General features: G+C 46.8%; 1 protein-coding gene across 4 annotated transcripts in view; it reads left to right on the forward strand.

Moving 5' to 3' along the window:
- cables1 (Cdk5 and Abl enzyme substrate 1) overlaps positions 1 to 26,640 on the forward strand; it is a 205,166-nt gene that overhangs the window by 165,435 nt on the left and 13,091 nt on the right. For all 4 annotated transcript variants that reach the window (XM_085992592.1, XM_085992593.1, XM_085992595.1 and 1 more), the window contains one exon: positions 11,547 to 11,653. In XM_085992592.1, the coding sequence (XP_085848718.1) occupies positions 11,547 to 11,653 (107 nt within the window). The remainder of the gene's footprint in view (positions 1 to 11,546; positions 11,654 to 26,640) is intronic.

Here is a 26,640-nt window from a genome sequence, read left to right on the forward strand (position 1 = left end):
AACAACCTCTCAGCATCTACCCTGTCAATCCCCTTTAGAATCCCCTTTAGTCAAACTTATAAGAATCGCCCAATTCCTACCCTCACAAATTCCCAACACCCCACCTCCAGTGCACAGACACCTCCTTTCACCCTGTATCACTACAATCGGCATGTTTCAGCGCATGTATTACTACCCAGTGAAAATTTAAATAGTAACCAATCGAAAAAAAGTTTATTTTTAAAGCACTTCGTGCTTTTGAACTGGGGATTTTTTAACTGTACATTTAACAGTACACAAAACACTTTGCATTCGCCTACTAATGCTTTCCATTTTATTTCACTATTTTAACAAGTTTACCATCATTGAAACATTTATACATTAAATAAAAATGAATGTCTCAACTTCACAACAATTCCAGTCCATTAACAGTATCCTATCAAAGCTCTCTTTCTAGTATTTCCCTGTAAGCAGGGCACAGGCAGACCACTGTAAACTCACAGATACCCAAGTTCTTTCGCAGCCTGTACTGTATTGTAAGGTGCTGCAAAATGTGTCCTTTTCTGAAGCAGTTTCTTGCATCAGTTGTAAAAGCAGTGTTAGGTCAGGCCAGGGAAGAATCCCGACTGTCCTGTCGTAGTTGATGGAGCACTTTACGTTGTAGTCCTAAAGCAGCTTTTTATTGCATAATATTCCTTGTGTAAAATAATGTCTCAAAGTGAAGGAAAGGTGAATGTCATGCAGAAAATAAAGGAATTTGGAGAGGGGGAGACTGAAGGCAAGGTGGAACAAGAGGTTTTTGAAGGTAGAGATAGTTAGGAAAATGTTTATGAGGAGAGTTCCATAGACCATGTGAATAGTAACTTAGTAGTTGTCTTTGAACAGTTGGAAGAATGCAAGGTATGTTCTGGGACTTGTGACTGGAGATTTCCTAGCTAAGGCAAGGCTCTGGAAGGACTTGAAAACAAGCTTGGGGATCTTCACATTGATTCGCTGAGGCACAGGGAGCAGTGGAGATAGGTGAAGACAGGGGTAGTGGTGTAAGGGTATCACTAGGTTCAACCTGAACGAGCAATTGGGAAGATGGATGGAGTTGTTGCTAGCAAGAGCCAAATAGGATGGCTTCAAATATTGTTGATATTTGAGCTGTAGGACGTTTCAACCCATCTACGACTTGATATCAAACAGGCGGTCAGAAATTGCAGCAACAGTCACCAAATCTGTGGTGATGGTGTAGCGAAAGAGTTGAATATCATAGGAACATAAGAAATAGGAGTAGGCTATATGGCCTCTCAAGCCTGCTCCGCCATTCAATAAGATCATGGCTGATCTTTGACTTCAACTCCACTTTCCCGCCCGATCTCCATATCCCTTGATTCCTCTAGAGTCCAAAAATCTATCTATCTCGGCCTTGAATATACTCAACGACTGAGCATCCACAGCCCTTTGGGGTAGAGTGTCAAAGATTCACAACCCTCTGAGTGAAGAAATTCTTCCTCATCTTAGTCTTAAATGGCCGACCCCTTACCCTGAGAGTACACCCTGTAGTTCTAGACTCTCCAGCCAGGGGAAACAACCTCAGCATCTACCCTGTCAATCCCCCTCAGAATCTTGCATGTTTCAATGAGATCGCCCCTCATTCTTCTAAACTCCAGAGAGTATAGGCCCATTCGACTCAATCTCTCCTCATAGCACAACCCTCTCATCCCAGGGATCGATCTAGTGAACCTTCGTTGCACCGCCTCCAAGGCAAGTCTATCCTTCCTTAGATAAGGTGACCAAAACTGTGCACAGTACTCCAGGTGTGGTCTCACCAAGGCCCTGTACAATTGTAGCAAGACTTCCTTACTCTCGTATGCCAACCTCTAGCAATAAAGGCCAACATGCCATTTTACTTCCTAATTGCTTACTGTACATGCATGGTAACTCTGTGTTTCCTGTATGAGGACACCCAAATCTCTCTGAACACCAACATTTGAAAGTTTCTCACCATTTAAAAAATATTCTGTTTTTCTATTCTTCCTACCAAGGTGAATAACCTCACATTTTCCCACATTGTACTCCATCTGCCAACTTATTGCCCACTCACTTAGTCTATCTATATCCCTTTGCAGACTCTGTGTTCTCCTCACAGCTTACTTTCCCACCTAGCTTTGTATCATCAGCAAACCTGGATACATTGCACTCGGTCCCTTCATCTAGGTCATTAATATAGATTGCAAATAGCTGAGGCCCCGACACTGATCCTTGTGGCACCCCACTAGTTACAGCCTGCCAACCTAAAAATGACCCGTTTATCCCTACTCTCTCTTTTCTGTCCGTTAACCAATCCTCTATCCATGCTACTATATTACCCCCAACCCCATGAGCCCTTCTCTTGCGTAACAACCTTTTATGTGGCGCCTTATCGAATGCCTTTTGGAAATCCAAATATACTACATCCACTGGTTCCCCTTTATCTACCCTGCTAGTTACATCGTCAAAATAATAAATTTGTTAAACACGATTCCCCTTTCGTAAAACCATGTTGACTCTGCCTAATCATATTGCAATTTTCTAAATACCCTGATACCACTTCCTTAACAATGGATTCCAGCATTTTCCCGACAACTGATGCAGGCTAACTGGCCTGTAGTTCCCTGTTTTCTCTTGCCCTCCTTTCTTGAATATCGGGGTTAGATTTGCTACCTTCCAATCTGCTGGGACCATTCTAGAATCTAGGAAACTTTGGAAGATCACAACCAATGCATCCACCATCTCTGCAGCCACCTCTTTTAGAATCCTAGGATGTAGGCCATCAGGTAATGGGGATTTGTCGGCTTTTAGTCCCATTAGTTTCTCAAGTACTTTTTCTCTACTCATCTTAATTACTTTAAGTTCCTCGCTCTCATTAGCCTCTTGGTTCCCCACTATTTTGGTATGCTTTTTGTATCTTCTACTGTGAAGACAGATACAAAATATTTGTTTAAAGTCTCCATCATTTCCTTATTCCCCATTATAATTTCTCCTGTCTCAGCCTGTAAGGGACCAACGCTTACTTTAGCTACTCGCTACCTTTTTACATACTTATAGAAGCTCTTACAATCTGTTTTTATATTTCTTGCTAGTTTACTCGCATTCAATTTTCTCCATTTTTATCAATGTTTTGGTCATCCTTTGCTGGTTTCTAAAGCTCTTCCAATCCTCACGCTTACTACTATTCTTCGCAACATTATAAGCCTCTTTTAATCTAATACTATCCTTAACTTCTTTCGTTAGCCACGGATGGATCACTTTTCCCGTGGAGTTTTTATTTCTAAATGGAATGTATACTCGTTGAGAATTTTGGAATATTTCTTTAAATGTTTGCCATTGCTTATCTACTGTCATACCTTTTAATCAAATTTCCCAATCTACCTTAGCCAACTTGCCCCTCACCTATGTAATTGGCTTTATTTAAGTTTAAGACTCTAGTTTTGGATTTGAGTATTTCATTCTCAAACCCAATGTGAAATTCTATCTTTTTATAATCACTCTTCCCCGGGGATCCTTTACTATGAGATTACTAATTAATCCAATCTCATTACACAATAGAAGATCTAAAATAATCTGTTCCCTGGTTGGTTCCACGACATATTGTTCTAGGAAACTGTCCTGAATGCATTCTGTGATTTCGTCCTCCAGATTACATTTGCTAATTTGATTTGCCCAGTCTATATGAAGATTAAAGTCCCCCACAATTATTGCAATACCTTTGTTACAAGCTCCTATTAATTATTGATTATTACTTGTCCAATGGTGTAGCTACTGTTAGGGGGCCTATAAACAACTCCCACCAGTTTTTTCTGTCCCTTGTTATTTCTTATCTGCACCTATATTGATTCTACTTCCTGATCTTCGAAGTGAAGATCCTTTCTCACTACCGTCCTTATGTCATACTTTATTATCAGGGCTGCCTCCTTCCTTTTTCATTCTGCCTGTCTTTTCAAAACATCAGGTACTCTGGACTATTTAGCTTCTTGGTCAAGTTTGCAACCAAGTCTCTGTAATGACTATTAGATCAAAGCTATTTATCTCTATTTGTGCCACGAATTAATCTATTTTGTTACGAATGCTTCGTGCATTCTGATAAAGAGCCTTTAATTTTAACTTTTTACCATTATTCCCTGCTTTCACCTTATTCGCTGTTGCACTATTCCCATTAAACTCTCTGTCCCTTCCTGTCACTGCTTATCTTTACCCAAATCGCTACGCTGCTCCATTGCCTTGACTTTTCTCTTTAGATTTCTAAATTTCCCCTCACCTGACCCCTCCCCCTCCTTTTTTAGTTTAAAGCCTTATCGACAGTCCTAGTTATTCGATTCGCCAGGACACTGGTCCCAACATAGAAACTAGGAGCAGGAGTAGGCCATTCGGCCCCTCGAGCCTGTTCCGCCATTTAATGAGATCATGGCTGATCATCCAAATTCAGTACCCTGTCCCTGCTTTCTCCCCATATCCCTTGATCCCTTTAGCCTTAAGAAATATATCTAACTCCTTCTTGAATATATTTAATAAGTTGGCCTCAATTGCCTTCTGTGACAGAGAATTCCACAGGTTCACCACTCTCTGGGTGAAGAAATTCCTCCTCATCTCAGTCCTAAATGGCTTACCCCTTATACTGTACTTAGACTGTGACCCCTGGTTCTGGACTCCCCCGCCATCAGGAACATGCATCCTGCATCTAGTCTGTCTAGTCCTGTTGGAATTTTATACGTTTCAATGAGATCCCCTCTCATTCTTCTAAGCTCTAGCGAATATAAGCCTAATCGACCCAATCTCTCCTCATACGTTATTCCTGCCATCCCAGGTATCAGTCTGGTGAATCTTCCCTCCATGGCAAGAACATCCTTCCTCAGATAAGGTGACCAAAACTGCACACAATACTCAAGGTGTGGTCTCACCAAGGCCCTGTACAACTGCAGCAAGACATCCTTGCTCCTGCACTCGAATCCTCTAGCTATGAAGGCCAACATACCATTTGCCTTCTTAACCGCCTGCTGCACCTGCATGCTTACCTTCAGCGACTGGTGCACAAGGACACCCAGGGCTCGTTGCACTTCCCCTTTTCCCAATCTATTGTCGTTCAGATAATCTGTCTTCCTGTTTTTGCCACCGAAGTGGATAACCTCGCATTTATCCACATTATACAGCATTTGCCATGCATCTGCCCAATCACCCAACCTATCCAAATCATACTGGAGTTTCTCTGCATCCTCCTCACAGCACACACACCCACCCAGCTTTGTGTCGTCTGCAAACCTGGAGATATTACATCTAGTTCCCTCGACTAGATCATTTATATATATATTGTGATAGCTGGGGTCCTAGCAACGATCCCTGCGGTACCCCACTAGTCACTGCCTGCCACTCGGAAAAAGACCCGTTTATTCCAACTCTTTGCTTCCTGTCTGCCAACCAGTTCTCTATCCAAGACAGTACCTTACCCCCAATCCCATGTGCTTTAACTTTGCACACTAATCTCTTATGCGGGACCTTATTGAAAGCCTTCTGAAAGTCCAAATACACCATATCCACTGGTTCTCCCTTATCTATTCTACCAGTTACATCCTCAAAAAATTCCAGTAGATTAGTCAAGCATGATTTACCTTTTGTAAATCCATGTTGACTTTGTCCGATCCTGTCGCTGTTTTCCAAGTGCTCTGCTATTACATCTTTTATAATGGACTCTAGCATTTTCCCCACTACCGATGTCAGGCTTACCGGTCTATAATTTCCTGTTTTCTCTCTACCACCCTTTTTAAATAGTGGGGTTACATTAGCTATCCTCCAATCCATGGGAACTGTTCCAGAGTCTATAGAATTTTGGAAGATGACCAGCAATGCATCTACTATTTCTAGGGTGTGGTAAACCGTTGTTGTTGTTGTTGTTACACACTGTTGTACCTATGCATGCCTCAACATGTCTCGGCTGGCTCCACCCACACAGGCCCAGGTATAAAGGTGATCGACCTGCAGCCCCCTGCCTTCTTGGAACCCAGTCAACCACGAGAGGCATGCTCTGTTCTTTGCTAATAAAAGCCTTTAGTTACTCTCTTAACTCTCAGTCTTTTATGAGTAATTGATAGCGCATCAATTTTATTAGCAAAAACAAAATGTCGACGTTTGCTGAACAGCAGGCTGCTGCACCAAACGCTGAACAGCAGGCTGCTGCACCAAACGCTGAGCAACAGGAGCTGCTCCGAGCCCTCAGACCAACATGCCTGGACCTAGACCCCCAAGAAGCGGGTTCGGCTACCAAATTCGCGCATTGGCTGCGTTGCTTCGAGGCCTACCTGCAAGCCTCAACTGTGACCCTGGACGAAAACAAGTTGGAAATCCTGGCCTCAAAGGTGAGCCACCAAGTTTATACAATAATCCAGGACGCGACGACCTACGCGGCGGCTATCGGTCTGCTAAAAGGGCAATACGCACGCCCGGTAAATACGGTCTATGCCCGGCACCTCTTAAGATCCCGCAGACAGCAGCCCGGGGAATCGGTGGAGGCCTTCCTACGGGCACTACGGATACTCGGCCGAGACTGCGATTGCAAAGAAGCATCAGCCGCAGCACACATGGAGGGACTGATCCGAGATGCTTTCGTTGCGGGTCTAAGGTCCGACTACTCCCGGCAGAGACTGTTGGAAAAGGGAGAAATGGACCTGAGAAAGGCAGTGTCCCTCACGCTCTCGCTCGACCATACGCTGGCCTTGATAGCGCATCATAGGGCCACTTCCTTAAGTACCCTAGGATGTAGATTATCAGGCCCTGGGGATTTATCGGCCTTCAATCCCATCCATTTCCCTACAAATACTGACTTCATTCAATTCCCCCCTCTCATTAGACCCTATGTTCCCCGACATCTCTGAGAGGTTATTTGTGTCCTCCTTTGTTAAGACAGAACCAAAGTATGTATTTAATTGGTCTGCCATTTCTTTGTTCCCCATTATAAATTCCCCTGATTCTGACTGCAAGGGACCTATGCTTGACTTCACCAATCTTTTTCTCTTCACATATCTATAGAAGCTTTTACAGTCAGTTTTTATGTTCCCTGCAAGCTTACTCTCATACTCTATTGTCCCCCTCTTAATTAATCCCTTTGTCCTCCTTTGCTGAATCCTAAACTGCTCCCAATCCTCAGGTTTGCTGCTTTTTCTGGCCAAATTATATGTCCTCTCCTTGCATCTTATGCTATCCCTAATTTCCCTTGTTAGCCACGGTTGAGTCACCTTTTTTGTTTTATTTTTATGCCAAACAGGGATGAACAAATTCTGTAGTTCATCCATGTGATCTTTAAATGTTTGCCATTGCCTGTCTGCCGTCAACCCTTTAAGTAACATTCCCCAATCCATCCTAGCCAACTTGTGCCTCATACCAGCGTAGTTTCCTTTATTTAAATTCAGGACCCTAGTTTCTGAGTCAACTACTTCACTCTCCATTTTAACGAAGAATTCTATCATATTTTGATCGCTCCTCCCCAAAGGGCCTCACACAACAAGATTGCTAATTAATCCTTTCTCATTACATAATACCCAGTCTAAGATGGCCTGATCTCTAGTTGGTTCCTCGACATATTGGTCTAGAAAACTATCCCGTATACACTCTAGGAATTCCTCCTCCACAGTATTGTTATTAATTTGGTTAGCCCAATCTATATGTGGATTAAAGTCACCCATGATAACTGCTGTACCCTTATTGCACGTGTCTCTAATTTCCCGTTTAATGCCGTCCCCAAACTCAGCATTACTGTTTCGGGGTCTGTATACAACTCCCACTAACGTTTTCTGCCCCTTGGTATTTCTCAGCTCTGCCCATACAGATTCCACATCATCAGAGCTAATATCCTTCCTTACTATTGTGTTAATCTCCTCTTTAACCAGCAATGCTACCCCACCTCCTTTTCCTTTTTTCCTGTCCTTCCTGAATATTGAATGCCCCTGGATGTTGAATTCCCAGTCTTGGTCACCCTGGAGCCATGTCTCCGTAATCCCAATTATATCATATCCGTTTACATCTATTTGTGCAGCTAATTCATCCACCTTATTACGAATGCTCCTCGCATTAAGACGCAAAGCCTTCAGGCTTGATTTTTTAACACTCTTAGTCCTTTTAGAATTATTATGTACTGTGGCCCTGTTTGATTTACACCCTTGATTTCTCTGCCTTCCACTTTTGCTTTTCTCCTTCCTGTCTTTTGTTTCTATCCTTACTTCCCTTTCCTCTGTCTCCCTGCACAGGTTCCCAACACCCTGCCATTTTAGTTTAAACCCTCCCCAACAGCACTAGCAAACACTCCCCCTAGGACATCGGTTCTGGTCCCGCCCAGGTGCAAACCGTCCAGTTTGTACTGGTCCCACCTCCCCCAGAACCGGTTCCAATGTCCCAGGAATTTGAATCCCTCCCCCTTGCACCATTCCTCTAGCCACGTATTCATCTGAAATATCCTTCTATTTCTACTCTGACTAGCACGTGGCACTGGTAGCAATCCTGAGATTACTACCTTTGAGGTCCTATTTTTAAATTTACTTCCTAACTCCCTATATTCCGCTTTTAGGACCTCATCCCGTTTTTTACCTATATCGTTGGTACCTATATGCACCACAACAACTGGCTGTTCCCCCTCCCCCTCCAGAACGCCCTGCAGCCGCTCCGAGACATCCTTGACCCTTGCACCAGGGAGGCAACATACCATCCTGGAGTTTCGTTTGCGGCCGCAGAAACGCCTATCTATTCCCCTTACAATAGAATCCCCTATCACTATAGCTCTCCCGCTCTTTTTCCTCCTGTCCTGTGCAGCAGGACCACCCATGGTGCCAGGAAGTTGGCTGCTGCTGCCTTCCCCCGATAAGCCATCTCTCTCAACAATATCCAAAGTGGATTATCTGTTTGAAAGGGGGTTGGCCACAGGGGACCCCTGCACTACCTGCCTGCGCCTACTGCTCTGCCTGGTGGTCACCCATTCCCTTCCTGCCTGTGCAGCTTTTACCTGCTGTGTGACCAATTCCCTAAACGTGCTATCCACGATGTCCTCAGCATCGGGAATGCTCCAGTATGTATCCATTCGCAGCTCCAGCGCCGCAATGCGGTCTGTCAGTAGCTGCAGCTGGATACACTTCCCGCACACATGGTCGTCAGGGACACAAGAAGTGTCGCTGATTTCCCACATAGTGCAGGAGGAGCATGCCACGGGACCGAGCTGCGCTGCCATGACTTACCCTTTAATTAATTCAAATAAAATTAAATCAAATCAATACCACTAATTACACTACAATTAAATGATATACTCAAGGGCCCTTGTTTACTACCACTCCCCACTACATAACAGAGACCCTAGAAACTATAAACCACAAAATTAAGTTTGGAAAAAAGCGAGAAAGAGAGAAATACATAGAAACACACCAACCAATCACTTACCTGCTTTCTGGTGATGTCACACTTTGAATACTTTTTACTTCTCGCTGCTGCACCGGTGAGTCTGGGCCGCTCTCACTCCCCGCTCTTTAACTCCTCGGTCTCCGCGCTCAGTCTCCACCCAGGGCCGCTCTCGCTGCTGCCGCCGGTTTAAGTGGAGCCCGCCCCAACGGAACAGGTCACTCTTTTTCCCCAGTACTGGTGCCAGTGCGCCATGAATCGAAACCCGTTCCTCCCACAGCAATCTTTAAGGCACACATTTAATTCTCTGATCTGCTTGTCCCTATGCCAATTTGTGCGTGGCTCAGGTAACAATCCAGAGATTATTACCTTTGATGTTCTGCATTTTAATTTGGACCCTAGCTCCTCAAACTCTCTCAGTAGAACCTCATTCCTATTTCTACCTATGCTGTTGGTTCCTACGTAGACCATGACAACTGGATCCTCCCCCTCCCACTCCAAATTCTTCTCCAGCCACGAGGAGATATCCTTAACCCTGGCACCGGGCAGGCAACACAACCTTCGGCACTCTCGATCGCGGCTACAGAGAATAGTATCTATCCCCTGACTATACTGTCCCCTACCACAACTACATTCCCTTTCACTCCCCCCACTTGAATGGCCTCCTGTACCACGGTGTGTGGTCAGTTTGCTCACCCACCCTGCAGACTCTGCCCTCATCCAAACAGGGAGCAAGAACCTCATACCTGTTGGATAAGGGCAAAGGCCGAGGCTCCTCCAGCACTGCACCTGGGGTCCCCTTACCTGCCTGAGTCGCAGTCACACCCTCCTGTCCCTGACCACTAACCAGACCCGTACCACTACCTAACCTAAGGGGTGTGATTGCATCCTGGATCAAAGTGTCCAGGTAACTCGCCCCCTCCCTGATTCCCCGCAATGTCTGGAGCTCGGACTCCAGCTCTGAGCTGAAGTTCCTCGAGATGCAGACACTTACTGCAGACATGGTCGTCCAGGATCGCGATGCTCTCCGCATACTCCCACATGCTGCAGTTGCAGCACACCACCTGCACTGCCATCCCTATATAGCCTTGTTTTATATATTTATTTTAATTAATTAGAGTTTATGTATTTAATTAACTTAGCTTATAGTTTACTTTAACTAATTACTTGATCTAGTTTAAGTTATAGGTTGATTAAATTAAATATTTACCTGTAACACAAAGCACTACAAGTATTGGAGGCAAAAAGCAGCACCTCCTTCTCCCTCTGCTCCGAATTCCCACACTCTCCGAGTTCCCATGTTTAACACCCTGTTTAGAAGCACTCTGTTTAAGACCACCCTGTGCAGACCACATCATAAGCATATATCTGGAAACCGATACTGTTACCAAAGGAGAATGCCAATGGTGATTAGGAGGAGACGAGAACACTGAGACACCACTGAAGCGATTCTGTGAGCACAGGAGGAAATGCAGTGAATGTGACCAGACGGGTAAGAGTGGAACCATGAGAAAGCAGTACCATGAAGCTGAACAGGGGAGGAGAGACAGTGGAGGAAACTGAAGTGACCAAAAATGTCGAAGGCGGTGAGGAGGTTGTGGAGCCCAAGCAAGGATAACAAGCCACAGTCACAGTGGAGTGGAGAGTCCTGATGCTTTGGGCTGTTCAGAAACCATATTGAAAGGACTCGACAACAACCAAAAAAAAGCAGGGACGATTTTAACCCTGCCTGCCCAATAAAACTGTCTGGATTGTACACGGTGCATGCCCATCCAGTTGTCCATGAGAATTTTAATCGGGGTCCTATGTACACAGTAAGACCCTGATTTGCATATTAAAAGGGACTACAGCCTGAAACAGGCGGGCTCTGCGGCCGCCCAGCGGAAGGCCTCGCTCTGTATATAATGCAACAATTTTCGGCCTACTTGCGCCGGCGTCCTAAGTTAAAATCAACCCCATTTTGTATTACCGGTATGAGCTACCAAATAGTTAAAGCGAACCAAATTTAAAAAAAACTGAAAATACAGAAAAAAATACTGGAAATGCACAACAGGTCAGTCAGTGCTTGTACAGAATCAGAGAGGTGAATGCTTTGGATGTGCATCCTTCATCGGAAGTTAAACAAGCCACAGTTGTGTCTATGTATGATACTAAGCCAGTGTTTCTTTTTCCTTTAGACAACAGTGATAGAGTACGTCAAACCCTCCAATCTGAAAAAGGACATGAATGAAACTTTTAGGGAAAAGTTTCCCCACATCAAATTGACCCTCAGTAAGATAAGAAGGTAAGCAAATACAATAGCTGCGAGGGTGGAGTAATATTTACCTGTTCAGGAACTCGAAAGCACGGTCCAAGTTATCAGGGAGGAGGAGTTTCTGGAAAAGTAACCACAGAATAAGAGTTTCTGCCAGTACTACGACTGCTGTTTGAGGAACGTGACTTTCCCATAAACCACAACTGACAAACCATTTCATTTGATTAACTGTCTATTTTTTAAAAACCTTATGGGGATGAAATTCAACTTCGGCGGGGGTGCAACGCTGGTGTTGGTGGATCCACTGCCCGTTATACACCGTGCGTTAAAGTCAATGTAAAAGGAAATTGAGCAGGGTGTACAATGGGCGACTGACCTGCGAGTGCCCATTTTACCCCCACCTCCCGCCAAAGTTGAATTTTACCCCCTATTTTTCTTCAGTTGAAACTATTTGGCGACAGAAGCCCAGATTTTGCTGAACAATGCACACCATTATTGATGCACAAATCGGCCAGCCACTTGTGGCAAGGAAGAGTTATCCTGTGAATTGCGAATCGCCACAAGTGGCTGGCTGATTTGTGCCGCTCTGCCGTCAGCTTTGTGAAAACGGCTTTTCATGAAGTTGCTGCATTTGCACATTAATTGCCCATTAAATTCGCCACAGAATGTTAAGTCTAGTAATTAACAATTTAACGATGTGGTAATTGTTAATGACTGCCAATCAACCTGTCTGGCCCAGAAAATGAACAGTTAAGAGTGTGGAGTCTCGGGTTGTGAATTGTTGTTGGAGATTTTAAAAATGTCAAATTTTAATTTTTTCCTTACTTTTCCTTTCTGTCTCTTTTCTCTCTCTAAATCCAATCTTTCTTTCCATTTCTTTATTTCTTTTTCTGTACCTGATTTAACATTGAATTCACCCACTATAATTCACCTTCTTTCTCAGTGTTTCTGTTTATTTCTCAATTCTTTAATCTCATTGGTTAAGGAGATACACTGTTGGTCCTGTCATTCACCAAGGTCCCAGATGCTCTGTTGCCCTCGCAGCACTGTTATCAGCTCACACTTCTAGAAACTTTGTGGGGGAAAAAATGTTAAAACCTAAACATGAATGAGCAAGTCTAACAGGGCACGCCACTCGATGCCCCGTTCCAGCAAAACCTGGGCCATACTTTATCGGTCGTGTCTATTTGCAACACCAGAATTCTGAATGGTCCCCTTGGAAGACAAGACCATGGCCTCGATTTTCCTGGAGCCGTCAGGTGGGGTTTCGGGAAAAAAAAAAAAAAAAAAAAAAAAAAAAAAAAAAAATCGCAAAAATAGGGGGTCGCGACCCCCCCCCCCCCCCCCCCCCCCCGCCTGATTCCCTGCCCCGTACGACTTTCGCCCCGGCGTTTCAATGCGACCCAAATCGGTCCCGCCCACAGCAGGCGGGACTGGTCTTTAGGCACCCTAATCACCAATAATTGGCATCTATAATCCCATTTTAAGGGGCCCTTGCTATTTTCAGCCTTTTCCCATGCTAAACACGCCTGGTGGGAACACCGCTGATGAAACCTGCCGTGAACAATATCGGCTTGCTTACTTTCAGCTGCAGGTCACTCAGGAAAGAAGAGATTTAATCAGACAGCATTTGTATGTTGAAGGACCTTGTTGTTTCAGGCTTGGGGCAACTTGTTCAAGGCTTAGGCACAGCTGTGGAAGGTTGGAGCCTCACACACTTCTCCAGTGTGAGCTCCTGTGAAGCACCGCTCGGCACCCTCACTCAGCGCTTCCTCAACGGAGGCATCTACCAGAAGTATGGGAGGCCTTTTTTCCCTTCCCTTCATACCATTAGAGGATTTCCAGCAGCAGAGGCGGCAGCAGCAGAACCAGGAACAGCAGCATCAGCAGCAGGAGCGCCAGGCTGCTGCTCACTCACCTGAAGCTGCACAGGCCAGAAGGGGCCAGCGCTTGGATGTGGCTTGAGAGCACCTTGCTGCGCATCAGGGGGCCATGGGGACCCGTATCTGCACTGGCAGTCCCTCTCGGAAGGACTTCCATGAAGGTCGGGTTTCTCTGTTCAATAGATGCCCATCGCTCCTCAAGAGATGTAATGCTATAATGAACACTCGCCATGTTTTCCAAACCCTGGCGACTTACCTCCTCCATGGAGGGTGCCAACCTTTCCATGGTGATGCGTTCATGCGCCAATGACTACGCAAAGGCTCAGCTCATCTTCGCTATGGACTCCTCCATTCGCTCCACACTCGCAACGACCTTGGAGACAAAACCTGCCAGAGACTCCTGCAACTGTGCATGGAGATCCATCACCTCTTCTCTTGCGGATGGACGGACCCAGAGGCAGAGGGTCGACATGCAGCTGAGCTGGCAGAGTCCTGCACCCTCCGACGAGGACTCTCCACTGCTGTCCCTGTCTCCACAATCTGCTGATGCTCACTTGTGAGCTGTGAAACACCAGCTGACCATACTACTCTATGTCCCGAAGGTTCCCCCCGAGGTGTGAGTGTGCGCTGGTGCTGGGTGCGCTTACTTCTGCTGACACTGCGCCCTCAGAGGTTGGAGCTTCCTCTGAGGAGTCTGGCTGCACAGCCTCTTCCTCCGCCACAGTGGGGACAGGGGCTCTGGATGGTACTGTGGGGGAGTAAAGGAAGGAGCTAGAGATGTAATGCCAAGGTTCTTCTGGTGACTCCCAGCGAGTTGACATCTGCTGACACCTGCATCCATGCAGCCTTGGTCTCAGTGGGAGGCCTCTTCCTCCCTGACCTAGGGAAGAGTACCTCCCTGTGGGCCCTAACCCCATCCAATAATGCCTGCAGTGAAGCCTCGTCGAATTTGGAGGCAGCTCGGGGTCTGGCACTGGCCACAGCTGCTGTAGGCTCCTCTGCCATCCTGTATGGTTCGTTTGGAAGTCTTCAGAGAATGCAGTGCTTGCTGTGGACCTTGAAAGCACCACGAATGATGACGTCATACTGTGGGGCTTTCTGACTGGAAATAGTCAATTAGCAAGGGTTCCCACATGCTGGAAATGAATTGGCCAATTGAGGGAAAATTGCATCGATGTGGCAGACCCATTTAGATTCGTGTCAGAACCCGACATTCGGGGAACCCAACAATTCCCCACACCTGCAGGAAAACCGGCCCCCATATTTCTGATTGGTCCCCTTGGAGGACAAGACACACCCAGCAGTTTGTCTGGAATGTGTAATTAGATCCTGCCTGCCTAAGTAATCAAGTACTTTGCAATGTGTAATTCGAGCCATTCATTCTGACTGCCAGGCTCCAGAGCTCACAGAGGACAGACAGGGCTCACCCTCGTGGGTTTAGGACCTTCTCCCGCCCCCAACAAGTTCCTAGCATTCCCCCACCCCTGAGTTCCTGACCTTTTCCCTCTCCAACAAGTTTCTGACCTTCTTCCCAACCCCCAAGATCCTGACCTTCTCCCCAGCCCAAGTTCCTCCCCGGCCGGAGTCCTGACCTTCCTATCCCCCCCACCCCCACCTGCCCCGAGTTCTTGAACCTCTACCTCCTCCCCCCACGGCTCCTGACCTCCTTCCCTGGGTTCTTGACCTTCTCCCTCTGCCCAAGTTCCTGGCCTTCCCCCGCACTCCCCCACCCCGCTTAAGTTCCTGACCTTTTCCCCCTGTCCAAGTTCCTCCTTCCCCCACCTCTCGCCCCCCATATCCTGACCTCCTCCCAATGCCCAAGTTCCTGACCTTCCCCACCCCGAGTTCCTGACCACCACCTCCTGCCCAAGTTCATGGTATTCCCCCCCTCCCCTCCCCAGGTCATGACCATTTCTTCTCCCGCCGGTTCCTGACCTCCCCCTGTCCAAGTTACTCCTCCCCCCCTCCCTCACTTCTCCGAATCTCTCTCTCTCTCTGCCCCCTCCCCTCTCCTCCAATCTCTCACCCCCTCCGATCCTCCCTCTCTCCCTACCCCTCCGATGCTCCTTCTCTCCCCCTCCGATCCTCCTTCTCTCCCCCTCCGATCCTCCTTCTCTCCCCCTCCGATCCTCCTTCTCTCCCCCTCCGATCCTCCTTCTCTCCCCCTCCGATCCTCCTTCTCTCCCCCTCCGATCCTCCCTCTCTCTCCCCCTCCGATCCTCCCTCTCTCTCCCCCTCCAATCCTCCCTCTCTCCCCCTCCAATCCTCCCTCTCTCTCCCCCTCCAATCCTCCCTCTCTCCCCCTCCAATCCTCCCTCTCTCCCCCTCCGATCCTCCCTCTCCCCCCTCCGATCGCTCTCTCTCCCCCCCTCCGATCGCTCTCTCTCCCCCCCCTCCGATCGCTCTCTCTCCCCCCTCCGATCGCTCTCTCTCCCCCCTCCGATCGCTCTCTCTCTCTCTCTCTGTCTCCGCCTCCGATCTTCTGTCTCTACCCCCCACCCCGATCTCTCACTCCGATTCCCTCTCCCCTTTCAATCCTCGATCTTGCTGCTCCCCCCCCCCCCCCGGCCACCAATGGATCCCCTGACCACCTCCGCATGGAATATATTTAATAAGTTGCCCTCAACTGCCTTCTGTGGCAGAGAATTCCACAGGTTCACCACTCTCTGGGTGAAGAAATTCTTCCTCACCTCAGTCCTAAATGGCTTACCCCTTATCCTTAGACTGTGACCCCTCGCCATCGGGAACATCCTTCCTGCATCTAGTCTGTCTAGTCCTATTAGAATTTTATACGTTTCAATGAGATCCCCTCTCATTCTTCTAAACTCTAGCGAATATAAGCCTAATCGAGCCAATCTCTCCTCATACGTCATTCCTGCCATCCCAGGTATCAGTCTGGTGAATCATCGCTGCACTCCCTCCATGGCAAGAACATCCTTCCTCCGATAAGGCGACCAAAACTGCACACAATACTCAAGGTGTGGTCACACCAAGGCCCTGTACAACTGCAGCAAGACATCCTTGCTCCTATACTCAAATCCTCTCGCTCTGAAGGCCAACATACCATTTGCCTTCTTAACCGCCTGCTGCACCTGCATATTTACCTTCAGCGACTGGTGCACAAGGACACCCAGGTCTCGTTGCACTTCCCCTTTTCCCAATCTATTGCCATTCAGATAATAATCTGTCTTCCTGTTTTTGCCACCAAAGTGGATAACCTCGCATTTATCCACATTATACAGGAAACTTTCTGGTATCCGGCACGGACGGGACCGACGCGTTGCCAGTTCATCAACAATTCCGGATAACCGAATGCTATAGTAAAAGATACGGAGCTCAGAGCTCCGTATAAAGGGTGGAACTGAAAGAAATCAGTATTTGTAGGGAAATGGTGCTAGGAAAATTGATGGGACTGAAGGCCGATAAATCCCCAGGGCCTGATAATCTACATCCCAGGGTACTTAAGGAAGTGGCCCTAGAAATAGTAGATGCATTGCTGGTCATCTTCCAGAACTCGATAGACTCTGGAATGGTACCCATGGATTGGCGGGTAGCTAATGTTACCCCACTATTCAAAAAAGGTGGTAGAGAAAAGGTGGGAAATTATAGACCGGTAAGCTTGACATCGGTAGTGGGGAAAATGCTAGAGTCCATTATAAAAGATGTAATAGCAGAGCACTTGGAAAGCAGTGACTGGATCGGACAAAGTCAACATGGATTTACAAAAGGTAAATTATGCTTGACTAATCTACTGGAATTTTTTGAGGATGTAACTGGTAAAATAGATAAGGGAGAACCAGTGGATGTGGTGTATTTGGACTTTCAGAAGGCTTTCGATAAGGTCCCGCATAAGAGATTAGCGTGCAAAATTAAGGCACATGGGATTGGGGGCAAGGTATTGACTTGGATAGAGAACTGGTTGGCGGACAGAAAGCAAAGAGTTGGAATAAACGGGTCGTTTTCCGAGTGGCAGGCAGTGACTAGTGGGGTACCGCAAGGATCGGTCCTAGGACCCCAGCTGGTCACAATATATATTAATGATCTGGACGAGGGAATTGGATGTAATATCTCCAAATTTGCAGATGACACAAAGCTGGGGGGGAGGGTATGCTGTGAGGAGGATGTCGTGAAACTCCAGCACGATTTGGACAGGTTGGGTGATTGGGCAGAAACATGGCAAATGCACTATAATGTGGATAAATGTGAGGTTATCCACTTTGGTGGCAAAAACAGGAAGGCAGATTATTATTTGAATGGTAATAGATTGGGAGAAGGGGAAGTGCAAAGAGACCTGGGTGTTCTTGTACACCAGTCGCTGAAGGTAAGCATGCAGGTGCAGCAGGCGGTTAAGAAGGCAAATGGTATGTTGGCCTTCGTAGCAAGAGGGTTCGAGTACAGGAACAAGGATGTCTTGCTACAGTTGTACAGGGCCTTGGTGAGACCACACCTTGAGTATTGTGTGCAGTTTTGGTCGCCTTACCTGAGGAAGGACGTTCTTGCCATGGAAGGAATGCAGCGAAGATTCACCAGGCTGATACCTGGGATGGCAGGAATGACGTATGAGGAGAGATTGTGTCGATTGGGCTTATACTCACTGGAGTTTAGAAGATTGAGAGGGGATCTCATCGAAACCTATAAAATTCTGTCAGGCCTGGACAGACTAGATGCAGGAAGGATGTTTCTGATGGCCGGGGAGTCCAGAACCAGGGGTCATAGTCTAAGGATAAGGGGTAAGCCATTTAGGACTGAAATGAGGAGAAATTTCTTCACCCAGAGAGTGGTGAACCTGTGGAATTCTCTGCCACAGAGGGCGGTGGAGGCCAGTTCATTAAGTATATTCAAGAAAGAGTTGGATATATTTCTTAAGGCTAAAGGGATCAAGGGATATGGGGAGAAGGCAGGGACCGGGTACTGAATTTGGATGATCAGCCATGATCTCATTGAATGGCGGAGCAGGCTCGAAGGACCGAATGGCCTACTCCTGCTCCTATCTTCTATGTATCTATGTAAACCCTGCCAGCTTCAAAACAATCGGCACAAATTGCATGCGTCTCTGTAGCTTAGCAACAACTTCAGCTACACCCTTGCACAGCAACAAATGGAGTAAAAAAAAAAGTAATAAAAGTTATCTGAACCGACTCCTGAATTTTGCCGGTGGATAGAGCGTTCTGGTTATTTAGGGGCCGGTTAATCAAAAGTTTCCTGTACTGCATCTGCCATGCATCTGCCCAATCACACAACCTGTCCAAATCATACTGGAGTTTCTCGGCATCTTCCTCACAGCATACACGCCCACCTAGCTTTGTGTCGTCCGCAAACTTGGAGATATTACATCTAGTTCCCTCGTCTAGGTCATTAATATATATTGTGAATAGCTGGGGTCCTAGCACCGATCCCTGCAGTACCCCTCTAGTCACTGCCTGCCACTCGGAAAAAGACCCGTTTATTCCATCTGCACTTTTCGTTATTCACTAGAATCTTTGTGGAAGTCAGGACTGGCAGAATTTTGGTGGATCAAGAGGTCAAAGAAAGTTGAGGCTTTCGACATTTATAAAACCAAGAAAAAGCTTTTAGTTCAAATGAGAGAAATTAATTTTATTTTGTCAGCTGGGTGTCTGACCTGCACAGGTTGGCAGTGTAGTTATCATAGTATGGACAAGCGACCCAGAAGTTGGAATTCAAATGCCATGTCGTGAAATTGAATTTAATAAATCTGCTCCTTTATGGACTAGCACCAGGAAAAATGACCATCAAATGGATTGTCCTTAAAAGCTAATTGGTTCACTACTGTTCTTCAGGGAAGGGAGCCTGCCACCCCTACCTGATCTGAGACTCCAGACCCACAATATGTGGTTGATTTTTAATGTCCTCTGAACTGGTCTAACAAGTTACTCAGTTGCAAACAATTGCTATGGAACATAATTATAAGAGAAATATCAGCTGGAGTTAGCAGCAACCCAGGCATCGGATCAGGGCAAGAGTTGGAGAGTCGCAGCCTAGGGCATGGTAGCGTAGCGGTTATGTTACTGGACTAGTAATCCAGCGACTGAGTTCAAAGCCCACCACGGCAGCTGGGGAATTTAAATTCAGTTCATTAAATAAATCTGGAATAAAACATTAGTATCAGTAATGGTGACCGTAAAACTACCGTAAAAACCCATCTGGTTCATAGGGAAGGAAATCTGTTGTCCTTACCTGGCCCGGCCTATACGTAGTTCCAGACCCATGGCAATGTGGTTGAGTCTTAACTGCCCTCTGTTGTACCAAAGCACTACGACAAAGTCACTGTGAGAACACCATCACCTGCAAGTTCCCCTCAAAGTCACACACCATCCTGTCTTGGAACTATATCACTACTTCATCGTTGTTGGGTCAAAATCCTGAAACTCCCTTCCGACCAGCACTGTGGGTAGTACCTTCACCACACTGACTGCAGTGGTTCAAGAAGCCGGCTCACCACCACCTTCTCAAGGGCAATTAGGGATGGGCACATCCTGTGAATGAATAATTAAAAAAAAAAATCGACTGCAAAGTTCTCCTCACCAACTGGTTGAGTCTAAACTGCCAAGTTTGGGGGGTGGCTGTTCCACAGACCAGTGAAGAAACAGCCTGACATAATTGTATTCCTATATATCATCCAACATCCCAGACTCCTCCATCACCATCCCATGGTATATCCTGCAGTGATTCAAGGAGAAGGCTCACCATCGCCTTCTCAGGGTGACTAAGGATAAGCAATAAAAATGTGACTTTCCCCAAATCACTGAAACAAATGCTAAGAGTCTCCAAACCAAGCTACTTGGGAGTCAACAAGGTACAATTTCCATTTGCCTGCTATGGAATGCACAGACTTTCCCCAAAGGGTCATAATTCACTTACACTTAAAGAACAGAGGTAGAAGTTGGCAAGAACCAAGGCTCAAGGGTCCCCAGTCTGTACAGGTACTGCTGGAGGCTAACTAGCTAAAACCGTGCTGCTTACCAGCACAATAAGCTTCCCATGGCTTGTTCTCAAAAACCATCCCACGCATTAGACCATTGGCTTTCAGGGTTCTCTGGAGCCAAGTGGGAAGAGTCCCCGTGTCCAGTGATAGGCCTACTCTTCCGGGTCCCAATCATTAAACCTGAATGGTTGGTCAGTCATCAACAGTGCCCAGGAGTACTGTGAATCTACCAGGATGTGGTATCAGATTATTGAGTCTGCTATAGAGGATTGACTGAGCACTAGGGGGCAATTATAATTTAACCCACCCAGTGGGGAAACTGCCAGGATTGGATTGGACATCTGTTTTACACCCCGCCTGATTTTACTTTCCTTTGAAGTCAATCTCCCCCACGCCCACATTCTCAATTGTCAGGCTCTGTTAACTGTTCCTGGCCAGGGGTGAGGGGGTGATACGTGGGGTTTCTTTCTCCAACTTGACCTTAAGGAAACCCCACATCCCCCCCCACCCCCACCCAAAGAAGATATGGGTAAAAATATTACTGTTTGCTGCAACCAGAAAATCACAGCTTGGGAGTGCCCAATTTCTCAAATTTTTACCCCATAGTCACTGGTTGGTCAATAGATACTGATGAGCACCAATTTAAGCCTTAAGTACCCGTTGAAAGGAGATTTGGGAATTCTCTATCAGCTGTATTATCCACCAGGGCTGTGCTCCATTAAGGCAGAAAATGGGAGTTATTTTGTTTTGTATGTATTTATTCTGTATTTTTATTTTAAAAAAGAAGCACGTCTGGTATTGTGGCAGCACCGGGGATGTGATACCTCAGTGTAAGGCCCTACGCAATTCATCATTAATTTTCTTTCAATTGTCAGTTGAAGTACTTTCATCTTCCCACAGCAGCTAGTCAATCTGCATATCACAGTGTTTCTGACAGTGACAATAGCTTTCCAATGATTTGTTTACATTTTATATCCTCATTAATGCCATTGGCAAAACAGTGAGAATCCTGTAGGAACATAATACTATGCAGGAACATTTTGAGTGAATAACCAGCACAGGAGGAATTAGCTTCACTCCCCAGAGTCTGAAGTACAGCCCGGGCAGCATCATTCTTTTTAAAATTGCCAATTCTTGCACATATTTGCGATGGCATAGAGTGAGCTTTTGACTGTGCTGTGCCTCACCTGAGATGGTTCCAGGCACCGACATACTTCTCATCTGGGTGAGCAAAAATTCCCCTACCCCCTCCAACTGAAAAGGGCAATAGCAGTTCTTAAAAATATCCATTTTTGATTTATTGAGTGAATGTGTGCAGTGACTCGTAGAGTTATTTTACAGGAGTAATTTCCCCATTGTGCTGCAACGCAAAAATCCTGCTTCCTACTCATCTTAGGGCTTGATGGGAGTGAAATTTGTCATGTGTGTGGGGTGGGGGAAGCACAAAATGGCCGATAGAATACTGGCAGCCCATTTTATACCCTGCCCAATTTTCTTTTCCATTGTGTGTAAAGCGGGTTGCTGGTGCACTATTACCTGTTTTGTGCTACCGCCCTAGATGGATTTCACCCCCAGTGTGTGTTCTGCAGCAAACTGATCTTTCCTTGCATGTTAAGACTTTCCTTGTTAAAATTGCCCATAAAGAGACTTCATGTGAATATGTTGGCCATTGCAATACGAGAGGAAATTAAACACTTTGATGGGAAACTAAGTTTGCTGATTTGAAATGCAGATGGCACCAACCTGCAATAAAAAATTACTGACGTTGTGTGATTGATTCTTACGATGCTATTTTCCTGACCAGATGGTCACGAATCAGAATCCCACGCTTTTCTTTTCTCTGCCAAATTTATGATGAGTCAGACTGCCTTGGTTAAGTCCTAAAATTGCTGGTATCAGAGCATGCCAACTGGATCCGTTCGACACATGTTACGTGCCAGCGTTATCTCTAGTCTGCACTCATATTGAAATTGTTTTTTTTAAATTAAAGTAGCAGGACTTAAAGATGTCCAAACTGCCCAGTCCCAGTGGACACACTGGGGGTAATTTTGACTTAGTGTAAAATGGGCGACTGAATCGATATGGCTGATTTTGCACTTTCACCCAAAGTCCAAATGACCCACCCCACCCACTGTGGTGCTTCTCATATTGATGTTCCTTTTGCAGAGTTGTCAACTTTGGCCAAATCCGAGGTGTTGAATTTTCACGTGCCGTGGGTCAGTTGTGCATCTCGGGCATCACCTGCTGCCACAATGCATAAATCATGGTTACAAGTAGCTAGCTGCATCTGTCCAAAATGCTGTGTCCTTTCAGAAATTTACAACCACAATTTTATGCTTCTAATAACTCTTCCTAATCAGAAGACGGGAATGCTTTTATTAATGGTGCGTCTCTTTTCTCTTATCCTCTCCTTTTCAGATCTGTAGTCATACTTACAAGTTGCTTTTTCATTGCTGATCTGTGGAAACACTCCGTGAATTCTCTCCGGGTTCTCCTAATTGGTCACTGTACTCGTGGCAGAAATTTCATGTACACGATTTATCCGGGGCTTTTGCCCAGATTCCTCCGAAGTAATAATGGCTGATCGGAAGAACCCCGGGGGTTTGGGGGGGGTGGGGGTGGGGGTGGGGATGTCCCAGTGACTGACTTAATCAGTAGAATTCATTCAGCTCTTTTACCCATAATCTTTGCGGTTGACTTTTTGTTGTGGCTATTTTCCTGTCACTAAGAGAAAGGACTCCTTCATTATTCTTGCTCAGCTTGGGGCCGCATCCTCTCTCGCGCACCCAATTACGTCAGCGTGTAATGTGAAAGGGCATCAAAATAAAACATTTAGGAAAATGTAGTTAGCGGTGGGAAGCAGCACTACATATCAAAATATTAATTGGTTTTCTGTGTCCTGACTGCAGCAATCCATGAGCCTGAAAAATAATGCAGTGTAAAATTGCTGCACTTAAATATTTGTTACAGACTTGTAAGTGCTGGTTACTGTTAGCACTCATCCTATTACTGCTCTTCATTCCACCAGGTAGGTAGCAGGCTTATTACCTCTATATTACCATGATTACTGATCTTTACAATAACAGCATAGCTGTTGTTCACACTGCCAGGGCTACTGTTCACCATAATGCTAGGATTGCTGCTCTTCAGATTGCAAGAGTTGCTGTGGTACCAGAATTAAATATTCCCACTGCACAAAACAGCCCATGTTACATCGAGTTACACTAAGTCTACAGCACAGAAACAGGGCATTTGGTCCACTGTGCCAGAAATCTTCCAGCCACCAGCTCGAACCCAAGGGTGGCTGATAGGCGACAAGGGCTAGCCGCTCTGCACCTGTCTGATGACTCCCCTCCGCAACCCCACCACTTGTGGCAAGCAATCATAATGACAGCCATGCTGCCACGTGGAACGTCATCGAGCAGACCATCGGGGTACTCAAGCAACGGTTCCGCCGCCTTGACCGCTTGGGAGGAGCCCTCCAGTACTCACCGGAGCGGGTGTCCCAATTCGTGGTGGGCTGCTGCATCTTCCACAACTTGGCCAACATGAGGGCGCAGCCCTTCGCACCACGGGTTCCGTGACCACCTCAGGAGGAGGAGGAAGGGAGAAGGCAGCCTGCAAATCCCCGTTCCAGACGGGCTGTCCATCAGTGCATCAGCAGACTCCGGTTCCCCTGAATGAAACCCCTGATCCCCGTTGCTCAACACTTCCCCACCTTACCATCTCTCTGCCACAGAACATCACCGCGTCCTCTTGACCACAATGCTGAAAATGAAAACCACCACAAAACATACATTCCAAATGATTAATTCCAAAACTACGTAACAAAGTCAACTAATCACCCTTGTGCATTCCTTTAGTGTCTGTCCTTCATGTACCTTTTCCTATCCTAGTGCTCCTATGAAGTGCTACCCCAGTGGCTGCAGCATGGTTGGTGGAAGGCTGCTGACTTTTCGTGGGGAAGACTGCAAATGGCCTTGCAGCACGATGTCAAGCAGCTCTGGGCCTTGACGGCCCGGCTGTAGACTGTACCACCTCGGCATGGGCTGGCTGACAGGCTACAGCAAGCGCACTGGTGGAGTGGCAGTGGTGGAAGTACGAATGCTGTCATCCTGAGAGAGAACAGCAGGTTCGCGCTCCACAGAGCCACTGCCACTCCCCTGAGGTAGCACCGCAGCAATCCTAGTAATCTGTTAGAGGACAAATTGCTGGACTGCTGTGAGATCCTGCAAGCCCCTATCTACACTTGTAAATGCAGCCACGACAGCAGCAGTCTGAGCTTGCGTGGCAGCAAACTGAGCCTGCATGAGAGCAGTCTGAGCTTCCACTGCAGCTCTCAGACGTTGGGTCGCTTCCACTTGGACTGCAATGGAAGCTACCACATCGTCCATCAGACCCAGCATCATGGTTGGGTCCACAAGTGCTCTAATGACGTTGCCCATCACTTCCATTCTGGAAATCATGGGCTCCAAGCTCAGCGCAAAGCCCTGTGCGAGGTTAGAGCCGGACTCGTCCATACTCCTTGGCAGTGACAGTAGACTCTCTGGCAGGCCTGTCAATGCACCAAACATTTCTGTGTGCATGCCCATCACCCTTCTTCAGAAGGTTGCCCCATCAAAGTACTCATCTGACTCCTCTGCAGCAAAACTCGTGTGCGACCTCGCCCTCCGGGGAACTGGCACCTGCCCTACCCTTTCCCCACTTGTGCCCGGTAACTCACCACGTGCAGATCCCAGCTCTATACTACACTCTAAAGTTCACACAGTGGCATTTTCTGAGCTGGTGCCTGGGAGTGTCAGGTCGAGTGACACTCTCCTCCTCTTGATCTTGCACAGGATGGGCTGGCTTAAGTTCTTGGGTATCTGAAAGGAGAAAGACACAAGGGTAGGGTTGTGTTGAGGGGAGGGGGGGGAAAGCAAGATTTGCATGCTTACACCATCAGTAGCTTGTAAGTGAAAAGAGATTGTGGGATATGGGGAAATGAGAAGGAGGATTAGGTATGAACATACTGTCATCATCAATACTTTCTGCCTTGACGATCACCATAGCCTCAGTGATGGCCCCTCCAAAGTTATCCAGAACTGTCTCCTCCAGCTGGGTCAGGTTCTGCAGCCGTGCCTGCCCCCACTTTTTAGCTGCTGCTGGCACCGGTCTGCAAGAGAAAGGGAAGTGTGTCAGTGAGTGTGGCGTAATGTGTTTGGGTGATGTGCCTGTCATGGTTGAATAGCTGGCTTTGGATTCTAAGGGAATCAAGGGATATGGGGATCGGGCAGGAAAGTGGAGGTGAGGTCGAAGATCAGCCATGATCTTATTGAATGGTGAAGCAGGCTCTAGTGGTATGGCCCACTCCTGCTCCGAATTCTTATGTTCTTATTGTATGATAGGTGTGAGGCTTGCAACAGTAGTGAGTGCGTGAGGGTGAGGTGAAGCAATAATTATGAGTTATGAGTCGTAATTGATAGAAATTGTTGGTAGGTGAGTGATGGGAGGTGTGGTGCATTGAGCAGTGTGTGAGGCTACTGGTGCAGTTGGTGGGATATGGCATTTGAAGATGCATTCACTGAATTTGACCACACATGTGAGGTCATTAAACTTTCAGCACTGGATCCAGGTCCTGGGGGAGTCACTTCAGCAATCTGCTCCCACTGCCTTCATACAGTCTATCTGAGGGCCTCCTGGCCACTAGCGGGTAGAGGACCTGTCTCCATCTTTTGACTCCCTGCACTAAGGCCACCAATGCTGCGTCCAAGAACCGAGGTGTCCTTTCTCTGCCCTGTTGCGCCACTGGTACCTTCCCCTTTCCTTAGTTACACTAAGAATGAGGATACTTCTTTCAGAAAGCACCTCCCCTTTAAGAAGTGCAGACAGCATTTCACGCTGCAGGCTAGCTTTAAATAGAGATCAGACTTCCCACGAAAATGGGCCCCCTGCTGAGCTGAGCCAACCAGCAGCGTGTTCAGCACCGGGCTCAGTGCTTCAATCATGTTCCTAAGCAGGCAGCACAAATTTCACGTGCTGCTTGTATTACTTTCAACGGGTGTGGGCAAATCACGCATCACGATCCCCGCGCCTATTTTTGGGCCTTATCGAATTTAGCCCCCCCTTCTCTACATCTACCCTATCAAACCCTTTCCTAATTTTAAAGACTCAGTATAGAACAAGTCCAGGGAACTATAGACCAATTAGCT

Source organism: Somniosus microcephalus, chromosome 7 (genome assembly GCF_052327205.1).
Source record: "Somniosus microcephalus isolate GS21.2 chromosome 7, FLI_Smic_1.0, whole genome shotgun sequence".
In the NCBI taxonomy this organism is placed as follows: Eukaryota; Metazoa; Chordata; class Chondrichthyes; order Squaliformes; family Somniosidae; genus Somniosus; species Somniosus microcephalus.